The sequence below is a fragment of the Eublepharis macularius genome, chromosome 11 (assembly GCF_028583425.1).
Source record: "Eublepharis macularius isolate TG4126 chromosome 11, MPM_Emac_v1.0, whole genome shotgun sequence".
Classification (NCBI taxonomy): Eukaryota; Metazoa; Chordata; class Lepidosauria; order Squamata; family Eublepharidae; genus Eublepharis; species Eublepharis macularius.
In genome coordinates this window covers 36,691,808-36,706,493 of record NC_072800.1, presented here as the reverse complement: position 1 = coordinate 36,706,493, position 14,686 = coordinate 36,691,808, and the positions used below count along the sequence as shown (strand labels likewise).

Here is a 14,686-nt window from a genome sequence, read left to right as displayed (position 1 = left end):
GAGCTTCAAATGCCAGCATTCTCAGCCAAAGAAGCAAGAGGCTTAGGGCAAACCTCAAGGGAACAGCGCTTTGGATCCAGTAAGCGTGTACAGTTTGAATGAGGCCAGGGCCCTACCTTTATAGGTAAAACGTGCCCTGAGGTGGGAGAACCCACCTAGCCATTAGAACAAAGACTCCAATGGTCAGTTCCTGGGATTGACAAAAGGTGTGATTATCTTGATTGGTAGCTGCTGGGGCATGTGAAAGCAAATGCAACATTTGTTCTAGTGCTGCACAAAAACAAAAGGGATAGTTTGTTAATGAAGTCCACCGGAGCTAAGTTGATTAATTTAGTTGGGGGAATGTACTTTCCCAGGAACAACGGTAAATACTTATGAATGTCATTTGATTAGCTCCTCAATCAAGGACAGATCTCATCACGGAAGGAGGGAATGGAATGTGTTAAGTGGGGATGACTCTGCGAGACCTTTGTTGCACTGGATTCCTTAGGGGCTGGGGAGACTGCAAATCCAATCACCTCTAATCTCTCCGTATTCCTATGCGGCATTCCATTTATGCCTGGATCTCCCGGGTGGGACTCAGCAACTGTTAGCTGGAGGCCCTCCGGTTGCAATACAAGCTGCCATTTTCAATCCAGAGGCCTGGTGATTTTTAATATCACAAGTAGCCATGTTAAAATGGCTATTAAAGATGGCAGAGGCTGGGCCAACTGCTTACAAGGTCTGATTTTTAATGGCTACAAAAATGGTACTGGAAACAATTTAGAATTTTATTTTAATTTTTAAAGATTAATTAATGATTTTATGATGATTTAATAATAAAACAAATTGAATTTTAATTTGTGTACAGTGAAGATAACATGCTAACTGAGGTTCATTTGAAGTTGAGCAGCAGTCAAGAACTCTATTACAAGACTTATAAAATTCTTCCAGGCTGTATTCTCATTCTCACCTATAACTCAAGGAATAACTGAATTAGGGTGCTACTGTGTGGCATTTTTACTTGGGCTGCGTTCATGCTATCTCTTTTCTCTGCAAATGATACTTTTTCACTTGGTTATTATGGACAGTCTGTAATGTGATGTCATTGAAATGCAATGAGTTGGCAGTATTTTTAATGTTCGTCTCCCATCCTTTTAAAGTGCCGATTATGACAATTCTTTTGGCTTTAAAGACAATTGTGGCCCCGCCCATCTAGCGTGGACTGGAAAAATGCTATTGATGCTTCAGAAAGAGTTATGATCCATGAAGTGATTAGTGATGTAATAAGTGAATTTTCCACTGGTTGCATTCCTTGTCCTAAAATTGCCTAATTGTAGTACCGTTATCGTATTTTGCTACATCCCTTCTCTCATAACCAAGTTCTTGGTCTTTTTTAGAAAAAGCATTTTTGCACAAGTGCGCTGTAAAAATATTCCTTAATTAATGGTTTCCTGATTACAACCTTCAGTGAACAAAAACAGTGAGCAAATGGCTCACTGTTTTGCCTTTTGAAATGGTGGCTACAAATGACTAAATGAAGAACCAATAGCCAGTGGGGGCACCTTTGAAATGTAACACATGAGAACTTTTCTGATCGGTTACAGCAATACTAAAACATATCCTAGGAAGTGAGTCCCATTGAACCAAACTGATCTTGCTGGTGAGTATGGGCATTTCCAAATTATTATGGGCACTGTACTAAATACAGACAGAGTTTTGATTCCAGCATATTGTGAAACAAAGCCTCAGCAGTAATAAAGGGTCCACATATAGAAAGGGTCATGATTATGTTCAAAGCTGTTTTTTTTTCATTGTATGTCAGATGGGGTGTTTGCTTAACTTGCATTATGTACTTTATGCTCTACTTTCTTTTAGCAAATGAAGCTGGCGACAGAGTCCCTGAAAGAATGAACACCCTAAGATGATATCCTAAGCATCTGCCGAATAGTAAAATGTTACAAGTACTAACATCAAGAAATGCCTGATCACTCCATTTTAATACTCCATGATATATTATTACTTGCCTTTATTTACCACTAGAAGGCTGAACCAACTTTTCCATCCGCACCTCATATGACATAGCACCTACCTGAAGCTTGTTCCAGATCTGCCTACAATCCACAATAGCCACCAGTGTTACAAAAGGATCTAAAATCTCTAAAAGTTATCAGTATTAAGCATAGTGATAATCCTGAATTGCAACTTTTAAAAGGAGAATTTTGGAGGCAGAAATACTCACTTCAGTTTCATATCTCTTGTGGGAGTTATTTTATCCTCATACTACAATATTTAACTATCATATTATTTTGTAGATTTCTTATTAATTTTTCCATAAAAATATGGGGGGGGAAATCTAAATCTTGTTTACTGTATGATGTGAAGTACAAATTTCTTCCACAGGACCAATTAGAGCAAGTTTTTAAAAAAAGAAATGTGAACTGTAAAATGTATGAAACTGTAGATTGCAGCATTTCAGTGTGAAACTGTGCCTCCTTCATATTTGTTTTAAGGAACTGGAGAAGAAAGCAAAGTTCGCTTATCTTAATCTAATGTACCAGTTATACAGTCATGCTTGTATCTTCTTTCTACTCAGCAGTCAGCATCAGTTTCTACTTGGCTGGATCTTTAAACACAAGCTATGTTAATAAATAATGTCATCAGAATTGGCAAAAAACCCATTAAAACATGCAGTCATTGTGAATCTCTTTTCTCTGTGTACCAAAACATTTATTTTTGTGACATTTTTAATTGGGATTAAACCACATTTGTGGTCCATAGATTCTTAAGACAGCTTGTGGTTTTTGTTATTTTGACTGTATGGCATAGGCCACAGACAGTATTTTGAAGGGCATATAAAGTAGGCTGTAACATTAGAATTAAGAAAACATCTAGGGAGAGAATTGTCCTATTTGATGAAAAGAATTCCTAAAAGAAGATGGGGTTATTGTGGAGTTGATTGATCTTTGTGTTTGTATTCACTGTGGAAAGCAGACTGCATTGTCGCCTTTTAAATAGAGTTGTTAACAATGGGTACCACTTTCCTAAGAGGTGAGGTATTTCAGAGGGCAATGCTACCTGGGTTTGTCTTCATTTGGATGGTAGAGCACCACATGCTTTTAGAGTTTCTGTATTTTTCCCCTTTATTTATAAACATGTTAGTGAAAACCAAGACGTACTCCAGGGCAGGGTAGCAGATCCACATCCCCACTGTAACATGCTTCAGCCAATCCTAGCTTTCAGCTTCTGGGTCAGTTTCAAACTTACTGGTCCCTTTTCATACACAAACACACCTGTCCCATCTCTTAAGTTGGGCCTGTGTGTTACCTGTCCCAATTCTACTGGATGCTTGCACTTTGTGTGTTATGTGCAGTCAAGTTGCTTCTAACTTAATAGCTAGCTACCCTATGAATAAACACCCTACTATAATTGACAGCCTTGCTCAGATCTTACAAACTGAAGGCCGTGGCTTCCTTTATCAAGTCAACCCATCTCATTTTGGGTCTTCCTCCTTTCCTATTGCCTTTAACTTTTCCTAGATTTTTTGTCTTTTTCAGTGAGTCCTGTCTTCTCATGATATGATCAAAGTACAACAGCCTCGGTTTCATCATTTCAGCTTCTCTGGAGAATTCAGGCTTGATAAAGCCGCCACTTGTCTTTTTGACGGTCCATGGTATCCTTAAAACTCTTCTCCAGCACATTTCAAATTAATCAACTTGCACCTTACCCCTTAACAAATAGGACTTATGAAGGAAACACAGCTACTTAGAAACACCGAGTCCTCAACCCATTTTTATTACTCAAGTTCATAGCAGCATTCTCTTCCCAAAAAACAAAATTACACCCTACTTTAAGATTTGCATTTATTCCTGGAAAAGACCATCTTGCTACAGATTTATGAGAAATTAAGACTATACAATAAATCACTTAGTTTTTATATAATACCAAGGTAATAAGCAACATTTTTCCTTTGACCAAGATTAAACTGTTCACTATTTCTGTGCAATTTAGCACCGTCAGCAGTTTGCCTACACCCCTTGTTCCCATTTGTATTATGTATTTTGTTTGCATGAAAATGGTTCCCTTCTTTTTCCTTAAAAAACAACACTAAACCTGAATTTCTTTGATCTAACTTTGTTAGCAGATTTCTAAGATAGACTCTGACATAGTGATTGCCTATTGATACCATCAGAGCTGCATTCCAGAAAGAGAATACCGTAGGCATTTCCCTTCATTAACATCTGGCTGTAATGACTCCTCCTGCTGGTTGGGAAAAGCTATCTAGGCACATCTCTAGCAAAGTTAAGTGAAAGTTTCAATTACCTGGTCTTGTGCAACCTTAGCAATTGCAGGGAAATGTGTCTTTTTTCCCTGGCTATTCTTGTTGACCAGGCCATCTCATACTTTGGTCCATACTTTAAGCCCTTTTTGGCAACACACACTAATATTTTCCTCCTGCACTTTTGGTCTGCACAACAGGTAGAGCAGTTCATAAAAAGTTCCTCTTCCACAGCTTCCTGCCACAGCCTATCCTTTTCCAAATCACCTGCTTTCATCAGGAGTTTCTTTCTCCAATATCTACAGTTCTTTTCCAGGTCTAGTTTTCTCCAGCTTTTCACATTCCTCACTGCTGACAGGTTTCCAGTTACTGATGGTACCACCTCACAATTCCAGACCACGGTGTTTTTACCCAGCTCCTGGATTTTTACAGCCCAGCCACTAACAAGAAAAGTGATTTCTGAAAGATTTTACCCTTCCCTAGACAGGATATTTAGAATCAATCGTTTATTTACAGCAAGGGGAAATTATATTTTAAGATTTAGCTTGCTGACACTGTCCGATACAAGGCCAAATTTCAACTACAGCTGTAGTATTTATATCAGGCTTAAATTTCCCTAATACACTCAACTTTGCTTGAGCAATGCATGACAGTGACATGGTAATAAGGAACATGAATAGAACACTAACTTTATAGGCAAACATGGACCTCACTGATTCACTTAGCAAATGGGAATGACAACTCCCCCAACAAACAAAAGGCTGACTTTTCACACAACCTAATCATTCCATAAGAAACATGAAAACAGGGCATTTTTGCCCTGCCCAAAACCTAAAGTCAGTATCACAACAGCAAGCAAGCAGTCCAGCCAAAGGGGCAAGGGCCCAAAGGAGTGGAACGTCAGATGTGTGGCTTTTCTACCCATATCAGGTTCAGATACAGAGATGTTAGAGTAAGACTCAGGCACGTGCATCTGAAAATGGTGCAAATTACATATGTACAGGATTTTGCCTTTTATACAGCAGAGGTATATTATGTGTGTGTGAGAGAGGGGGAGGATTTGCACTAGACAGATGCATTGGAAGAAAAACCAAATTGTGGATTACAGTTACAGGCACAAAGACTGTTTTGCTGTTGTAGGATTGCTGCAATGAGTACACATCTTGAAGACATTCAAACATGGATCTAACAAAATTATAAGGGATTAAGGAGTACATCTAGTACAGCTTGAGTGCCAGATTGCTTAAAAGTTAAAACTAGACTATTCAGTTAATGTTTTTACATAGACTATAGCTTTTCAGATATGGTAATACAGAAAAGATGCTACTGCTGTGCAAGTCAGCTTTGAATAACAAGAATTATGATCAAGCAAGCAGTGTGGCACCAGGACCACACCAAGCATGAATTTTGTAGACAATCTTTTTTTCACAGCACACTCTTATGAATGATCAAGATTTACAAGATGTTTCAAATTTCAGTTTATTTGTGTGATAATATTGAGTAATGCATTTCCCATCTGTTTTTGCAATCATTCTTGACCAATAAAATTTTAACTCGTATGGGGTTTTTACCCATTAAGACATAAGATACTGCATTATGGACAAGGACTCAAACCACAATAAATCACTGATGAAACAGTACCCAGATTAAGAGTGTATAATGTTGACATGGAAGGAATTTATGCACCAATAAAGAGGTTATTTTTATTAGTTGGATTTTTTTTTTCATTTGTCACACATCATGAATGCTTATACAATGAAGAAAGCCAAACAATCGCTGGAAGCAACAGACAAGGATCAACTAATATTTTTGTACCCTCCATAACATGTATAGCTTCTTATTCTTTGCCTCTGTTCTGCTTAATTTTACTGCTACTTGTAAAATTTTGTGTCAAGATTGTCACATCTTAAATACAGATAAATTGCTAGAGGTACATTATATACACATACAGAAAAATACAAGACTAGTTGCTTTCCACAATATTTAATTTATATGCTACGGTAACTATATGCAACTTGTAAAGACAGATTTAAGGGGTACAAGAAACTGTTACTTGCTCTATAATAGTTTGGTCCAATATATTTTAATGTAGTGGTTATTTGCTCCCTCCTTTAACTTGACAACATAATACAACATACAACACATGCACAATCATTCACCTGTGAACAAATGGATAAAAAGACACTCAAGGTAACATCTGTACACCCAGAGGTTCAACCAACCATACACAACTAAATAAGGCTATTTTACAGCTATGCAGCATAAATGGTCAACACTGCTGTTCTAAAGTGAGCACCATATATACACATTTGTATATAAAAACAAAGGGGAAAAAACACCTGGGTTAGTCAAAAGGTGCCATTCCAAGGCTGTACACAGTGTGGAAAGAATATTTACAATACTTGAAAATAAAAAGCTGCAAAGTTTATTGCCAATGCCCTTTATAAACTTTCTCCTACTTTTTAATACATGCTCTGTTCACTATCTTCTGTGAACTGTCCATATTTCTGGCCCTTTATAAGATCCCTGCTCAAGAAAATTTCAAGCAAATATGTTCTATGGCTTTGCCTATACATCTGTTTTTGTAGCTTTCAGCTGTTGATATCATACTGGTATAGCATGGTAGCCTGTTTTAAAACTAAACTGCAACAACAGCTTAGAAACAGCTTAAAACATTTAAGAAGTAGAATGTTTCATTTGTAACTTGTTGTATTTGGGAAGAAGTATAAGCCCCAACTAGGCTAAATATTAAAATATGCTATACAATTTAGACTTACAAGTGCAATCTCAAACTTCTTCATTTTGAAATAAATTGTGTTGAATTCAATGGAACCTTTTTGTAAGCAGCGTGCCTTGGGTTGCAATCTTTAGCAAGACCTGGGTTAGTGTGAGCAACATAATCATAACCAAACATAACAGTTCTTTGGTGCTCTACAGACTACAATGTAAAATGAAATGCATTCTACTTGACCATTCTGCTAGCATTAAGATACTAAAGTGTAAACTTGCCTCAGACATTGGTGCCTGTCTGGGATGTTGCTACATAATACCATCATTTCCTATCAACATTGCTTTGAAGACCCAGGGCACACACTAAGGAAAAAACAACATTCTTGCCTTTCCCAAAATTAGGGATTTGCAATATATTTTATTCTAGATAAAAGTTCACAAAAAGTTAGTTCATCTTGTCAAAATTATTCTTTTGTACAGAAAAATGCCAGCATGTTCATTTGCTAGCATTTCAATAACAAGGGATTAAAAAAAGATACACTAACAACAGTGAAGAATGTAGAAGGAAACTGATCCACACCAACTTTTTATTATTTAACTTGATTTGGAGAGAGAGTTATTGAGGAAACTCAACAAGGCAACTATTTTATACCAAACTAAATTTGATACTACAAGAATGTATTGAAATCTGCACAATTTTATTCCATTTTGCATTTCGAAATCTGTGTACATAGGATTCATGAAGTTAGACTTACAGTGTATTCCACTAGGCTCTCTGTTAAAACTAAAAATACATTTACTCTGATCCAAATGCAGTAATTGTTTCTACTTCCATCAATTTCACTTAAAATATCTGATTAAAACATCTGAATTGTATATTATGAACCACTTCTGGTGCAACTAGTTTATATGGAGATGATTGCCGCCTCTCATAACTGTCCTTGGTTACTTGGCAGCAATGTTAAAACAACAGTTGAGATGCTTGATTAACCCTTAAAGTAATAAGCTCTCCACAAAACTATTAATATTGAAAACAGGCTGTGAATGTTAATGGAAAGGGTGGAGGGCGTGTTCAGGATACCAATTTAGTTAAGTCTTTTAATTAGTGTTTATAACCAGTTAATTTAGAGAAACTGATTTACTGGAATAGATCTCTCAACAGCTACATACATTGGTCCATTTTAAGTGGTTTGCACTGTGTCTAAATGCCACCATTATATATACCATTAATGAATATATTTACCCATTGATTGTAAAAAGCTCCAGGCAGATGACTTAAAACGTTCCTTAGTTTTAAAAAGATTGTCTGCATGTTACAATATTTCTATGGAGAAAAGCTGCCTTAGAGTGTTGTTTTAAATCCTGCCTGTACCAAAACTAGTCCATTTCCACAACTCCCTACCACACATCACAGTTTAAGACAAAGATGTGGGATTAAAATCATAGTTCAAGACCCTTTTCAGTGCAGTCCTGCTTTGTACAAGCCTTGGAAATCTGAAAGCTCCCACAAGAGCTTTCAGCATCAAAACATTATTGCTTTGGTTCTGTTACAAACACACAGAATTATGCCACATCTCACACAGTTTAGGTATGACAGAAGATCAGAACAAGATTGGACATTTCACTTAAAAACAAAAGCTCTCTCTCTCTAAATTTAAGTGCAGAACATGAAACTTCTAAGTGCTTCATTTACACTGGATCAGGATACAAGCCTTGTGTAATCCAGAATTTCATATTAAAATTATAAATGTAAAAAAATACACAATAGCCTGGTCTGTTGGGAATAAAAAAAATATTGGCTAGCAGCATGCACAAAAATCATGCATTGTCATATCAAGCAAACTAAAATTAAAACATAATAAATTACTGCTCAAAGCTCACTTTAAAATATTAAGACAATGGCAATGAAGGGTTTCAGTGAAATAAAGTATTCACAGCTCTGAAAAGGAAGTTTGGTGATGTCAAGTAGAATGGGTCAAGTCTGGTTATTGTCAAACAACGTGACAGCAAGTAGTTTGACCAGAGGTACACAACAGTCCCTCCTTCGGATTTCGCTGAATATTCACAGATATTGTTTTTTCACACAGAGGTAGTTGTAACACGTTGTTTTTCAAGTTCTTGCTCCTTATTCGTTCCAATTCATTTGTTGTGTCTGACATTTGGTCGGAAAAGAATTTTATGCTGCCCAAAGATGAAGCTGGATTTACACCCCCAGTAGAACTTATGCACATTTTCCATGTTGATTTCTCCTGAACCTTAACACTGGAAAATGATATGGTGTTTTGTGGATCAATAATGTATTTAGTACTGCTGTGAATCTGCGAACCTAAGCAAAGACTCATCAACTTGAGGCTTTCTACAAGGTCACCTGCACTTCTTGAAGACAGCTGCATTGAGTTACCAGATCCAGCACACCGACGAGTAGAACCTGAATTGTTATTCGTGCTTCCTCCAGAGCTACCAGAAGGACTTCCACCCCCTTTATTGTTATCACCTGGGCTTGCTTTGTCTATGCCTCCGTTTCCATTGCTTGGTTTGCCTTGTCCACTGCCATCCCCCTGATTGCCAGGGGGACCTTCACTACTGTCCCGTCTATGCCAGGAATAAGTAAACCCACTGTCTTTGTCTAAACGTCGCCTACTTTCTGAATCATCATCACTTGTTTCTGAGCTACTACAGCTAGAACCTCGACCCTGGCTTTTCCTTCTGTGGTAGCGTTTGTGCACAGTGCTGGGTGACGCAATATTCATTTTTAGCCTGCTAAGTTTCGGAGGCAAATTCTCATCCATATCAAATTCATCATCAGATTCTCCTTCCTCAAAGATCTGATTGAGAACTGGAGCACTCTTCCGGGAAGTAAGACGATTTGTTACTGAAGGCTTCCGGCGCAAAACAACTTGTGTTGAAAGGGAAACAGGTTTTTTATCGTCTTCATCCTCCTCCTCATCTTCTTCCACTCTAAATAAGCACTTCCGACCACTAGTTGTAGGTTTTAAGCTCACTGAAGGAACAACAGAAAGTGCTGGGCCAGCTAATTCAGAAATATCTTCTTTCTTTGCTGAATCATTAAGTGCCTTATTCCTGTGACCATTAAGAATGCTTTCAGCACTGCGAGCTGGAGACTGAGGAACAGTTCCATGGGACAAAGGAGATGCTGTAAGGTCATCTTCTAAATCTTGGGGGACATCAATTTTTGTTGGCCATGATTGCCTATAGCAAGAATAAAGTACAAATTTAAATTGCAGTTTTACTAAACATCTAAAACCCAAAGAAAGGTGCAAGGTAAATAAAACTTAATAGTTACAATTGAATCTTAATTTGAAAATCTACCATGGAAGCAAAGAACTACCACACTGCAGAATGGCAAATCTGTTTTGAACCTTGGACAGTTTCACAAATGCCACAGAAAGAAATAAAGTAGGGAATGCTACTAGGCAACATCAGACTCAAGTGTGTTGGTAACTTTTCCTTTTATGGTATTCATTCATTACTTCTTATGTTAAGTGTTAAAGTGGATCTCATTTTACAGTTGTAGCCAAATATCCAATTGGCTAAAATCATAGTAGTAAAAGTGCATTGCATATCCAAGCTTCACCATCTGTGGTAACCAGAAATTCATTTTATTACAAAGAACTCCTTTAAGCTTTGCTGAAATCCCCAGTTCTTCATTCCTTTTACATCTTTGTAATCTAATGATCTTTCTACCTGTCTAGCTGGCTTTCTGCTTCAGCTGCATTTATGAAATAGGTATAAAATTATTTGCTGTATTTCCTCGCCATGTTAACCACTTCTGAAATTACCTCTTAGGTGCACTTGTATACCCTATTTCTATGTATGTTTATTTTGGAGCAAAGCACACAGTTAAATGTCACTTACTTCCAAGTGTAGATAGAACTGCAGTCTTAGGACCAAGGTAGATATGACATTGGGTTGGGCAAGGGGAGTTCACCTGTATTTATATTTGTATTTCAGCTCCCTTTGCCTGTACTTTTGTTAAGAACTACACTCCTTTCCTGACCCAGCTTTAGACAATTAGATAGGAGCAGAATATAAATAACAAATAATTTTCCACCTCAAGTCGCATCACTGGGCCTTTAGTGTTTTTTTTTTTTTGTCGTCTTTGGACAAGGCTTCCAAGGAAGCTTTCTTTTTTGTTTGTTTGTTTGTTTTTGTTTTATTGTACTGATGCATGCATTATATCCACATACAATCTATACTTCATGTACATATATATAGAATAAATTTAACTATCCATACATCCGATACAGACTTGTTTTCCCCCATTTCTCCCCCCTCCCCACCCCCACCCCCAAGAGGAACGACCACAAGAATCATCTACTTTATATCTTTAACCATGAGCGCACTCTCTGGAGTTTCGTTAATATAATTTGGTTGGTCTCTCCTCCTCTTACCCATCTTATATATCTAGACCATTTCTTCCTTATCATTAACGTCTTATTTTCTCATGTCTTACCCTGTTTTAGTATCGATAGAATGTCTGATTGGATCCATTCATATAAATACCAATTCCATCTTTCCAAAGTCCATTTAGAGGCATCTTTCCATCCATACGCTATTACAGCATGGGCAGCTATAATCATGGCTTTTAACAAGTGCTGTCTGTTTTCCTGTACTTTATTATTCCCCCAGATGCCCATAAATAGGATCTCCCCATTTAAATTTATCTCAACATTGCAAAGCTCCTTCACCTTTCCCAATATCATTTGCCAGAAGACTGTTACTTTAGAGCCTTCCCACCATAAGTGAGCATAGTAGCCTTTTATTCTATTACAATGCCAACATTCCGATTTCATTCCCTTGATCATATAGGATAACTGGGAGGGAGTCCTATACCATTTCAGTATTACTTTCATCTCCAGTTCTTTAAATTTTTCCATTTTTATTACCCTCCAAGGAAGCTTTCTTGACTTTTACAGCCTTTAATACAGGGATTTTTTTTTAAAATGGCATCTTTATGGAGTTCTTTGTGCTTGTTCTAATCTGAAGTACACATTTTATTTTAGCTTCTATTATAGGGCTATAAACATAAATCTTCCTGAATCTTCTCTTAATTGTATACTTGAGCATTTTAAGCAATCTGTTTTTGAAATGAAAGATAGCTGTGTTGGACTTTCTAGGTAATTTTCCACTCACATGTTACTTCATTTCTTCCATTTTCAAATTGCCTTGTCCTCAGGGTAGCTTACTACAACGCAGCTTAAACTTTAACATATTCTGCTGTAGTGGCTTCACTTTTTGTATCTCAAACTATCACAGCTTTGGTACTCTGACAGCATGCATTGTAGGTCCTTGATGTTCTCAATTTCTGGAATGCCTTCTATCAGGAAAAGTTCCTTGTTCAATGGTAGAAAATAAACTTGCACACATAAGGTTCCAATTCCCTGCATCTCTGACTAGAAGCACATTGGTAGGACAGAAAATGTTCTCTACTTGAGACCACAGAGAACTGCTGTCATCAGTCTAGACTATGCTAGGTTAGAAGGGCTACTGATCTGATTCCATATAAGGCATGTACATGTGCGAGTGTGTAATTTATTTAGAAATCCACACTAGAACGAACTCTAATTCACCCATCACAGCTAAATGTCTGTGGGTAATTCCATCCTCTTGTTCTGGAATTCTTTAGATGTTAAGAACACTGAAGGCAAGCAATCTACAAATTCACACCCACCTGATCTTACCTCTTGGAAAAATGTGTTGACCTGAGATACAAACCTGCACATTTTGAGAGATTTTTTTTCAAGGATCTGACAGTTTCTCAACATTTTCTACTCTAAGAGTAGAGTTACCATATATGGTAAGTAAAGCTACTGCATTTTAAATAATGAGTGATTCCGAACACGTTGGATAATGCACTTCCAATCCTCTTTATAGATCATTTGGAATGGATTTTTTTCTGTGTGAAACAAAAAATCCACCTCAAATGATTGATAAAGCGCATTGAAAGTGCATTATCCAACGAGTGCAGAATCAGCCATCATAAGAAAAAAGGCCACAAGCCTCTTTATAGATAAAAAATCTTTATTAAATTCAATAAGATAATGTGCAACTAATTCTCACCTGAACTGAGCTTTGATATTGCTTGGACTTGCTGATCTGGTTTGTATTTCTTTCTCCTGCTTTTCCCTTAGAATCCGCTCTGCTAGTAAGAAGTAGGTAGCAGTGATGTGATTATATTTGTTAGTTTCCAGGGCCCTGGGGGAAATAAAATACAACATATTAGGCTGTTTTTCTGAAACTGGACATAAAGCCAACACAATTTACAATACTCCTCAGTGCAAATAAAGAAGAGTACCAGGAAGCACACTTTTGGCTTATCGCTGATGATACCTAATAGACTGTTGATTGATCTCTGTAATTTCCTGGTATTTTTAACCCTGTAATTTATTGTTGTTAGCTACCCTGAACCCTTTCTTGGGAAGGGTGGGATACAAATATAATAAAATAAATTAAAATAAATAAATTACTAAGTACTGGGCAACCTAATGTCGCAAATTCAATATTCATACCAGACTATATTAAGAAATACAACTGAAAGCTAAGTAGATTTTCTTGGATCACAGTAACTTATCAGTTTATGCTTCAGCAATTTTTTTCCAACTAACATATACATGTCTCAGCAAAAGTGAAAAATCGTTATAGCTATTTATAAAGACCATTCTTTTATCCTGTGATTTAGTCATGGAGAACATCTGGTGCATGTGTGCACAGTATGATCAAACATGTATTTGCAGCTAGACTACAGGAGCTGGGCTGCCTCCTTGGATGGGGCTCTCATTGCATCTCCATGGACAGAGTCCCTATTACAGCCACCTGAACTTTTGCTAGGAATTTGCTGGAAAGAGTTTGTGATTTCTCCCCTTCCCTCAACTTTCCAAGCTGACATACTGCCCCAAATTGTCACTCCAAGCTGACATACTGCCTCAAATTGTCACTCTGTTTGGTACATCCATTCTCTCTGGGCCTCCATCTTGAACCTGAGGCAGACTAATGTCAATGTTTCTAAAAGCTAGAAGAATAGGACAGATTTTATTTATTTGCAAATGTTATAGCCCTTCCTTCATCCTAAACAATTAAAAGTGGAACATTATGAAACTCATAAAATCAGTTAAAACCACAAACAAAACATGTAACTAGCTATTAAAACATAGGGAAGGAGAGATAGGGCAATAAGGAAATGCCAAATGAAACAAACAAGTTTTCACCCACTGGTGAAAGGAAGAGAATTATCTTGAAGGAGGAAGTTCCACAATTTTGGTCCTACAAACAAGAATGCTTTCTCCACTGTTGGCTAAATTTGCCCAATCTAAACTTAGAAGGCAGGAGCACTTAAAGCAGGGCCTCAGAAAACTTGTCAAGCAAATTTATGGACCTTCCTCACATTCTACCTGACCGCCTTAGAGAGCTGATCCTGGCAGCCTACTACTACTCCACAGTACAACATAAGGCAGGAGTAAAGGACAGAAATAAACCAATAGGTTACAAATCAATTTTAAATAATCAGACTGATGGACAAAGCCATCCTGTTTTCCAGGATTTACCAGTTCTTTTTGTACCCTAATGGTGTGGAGAAAAAGACAGAAAAAAACAACCAGGGCTCTCAGAACACTTGGAAGGAAGAAGGAAGAGGAGGAGCAGAAAGGAAATGAGCCATTTAATTGAGGTTTGAGTAAGATA

The 14,686-nt window shown here is 37.3% G+C and overlaps 2 protein-coding genes across 3 annotated transcripts in view; one reads left to right on the top strand and one right to left on the bottom strand.

The window, feature by feature from the left end:
- The window catches only part of ANO10 (anoctamin 10), a 99,891-nt gene extending 97,204 nt beyond the window's left edge, over positions 1–2,687 (top strand). For both annotated transcript variants that reach the window (XM_054990742.1, XM_054990741.1), the window contains exon 13: positions 1,858–2,687. In XM_054990742.1, coding sequence (XP_054846717.1) covers positions 1,858–1,893 — 36 coding nt within the window. In that variant the 3' untranslated portion in view covers positions 1,894–2,687. The remainder of the gene's footprint in view (positions 1–1,857) is intronic.
- Positions 2,688–5,719: 3,032 nt separating this feature from the next.
- Positions 5,720–14,686, bottom strand: part of SNRK (SNF related kinase) — a 44,027-nt gene continuing 35,060 nt past the window's right edge. The window contains exons 6-7 of the mRNA XM_054990740.1: positions 13,070–13,204; positions 5,720–10,198 (exon numbers count right to left, since the gene is read on the bottom strand). Coding sequence (XP_054846715.1) covers positions 8,980–10,198; positions 13,070–13,204 — 1,354 coding nt within the window. The 3' untranslated portion in view covers positions 5,720–8,979. The remainder of the gene's footprint in view (positions 10,199–13,069; positions 13,205–14,686) is intronic.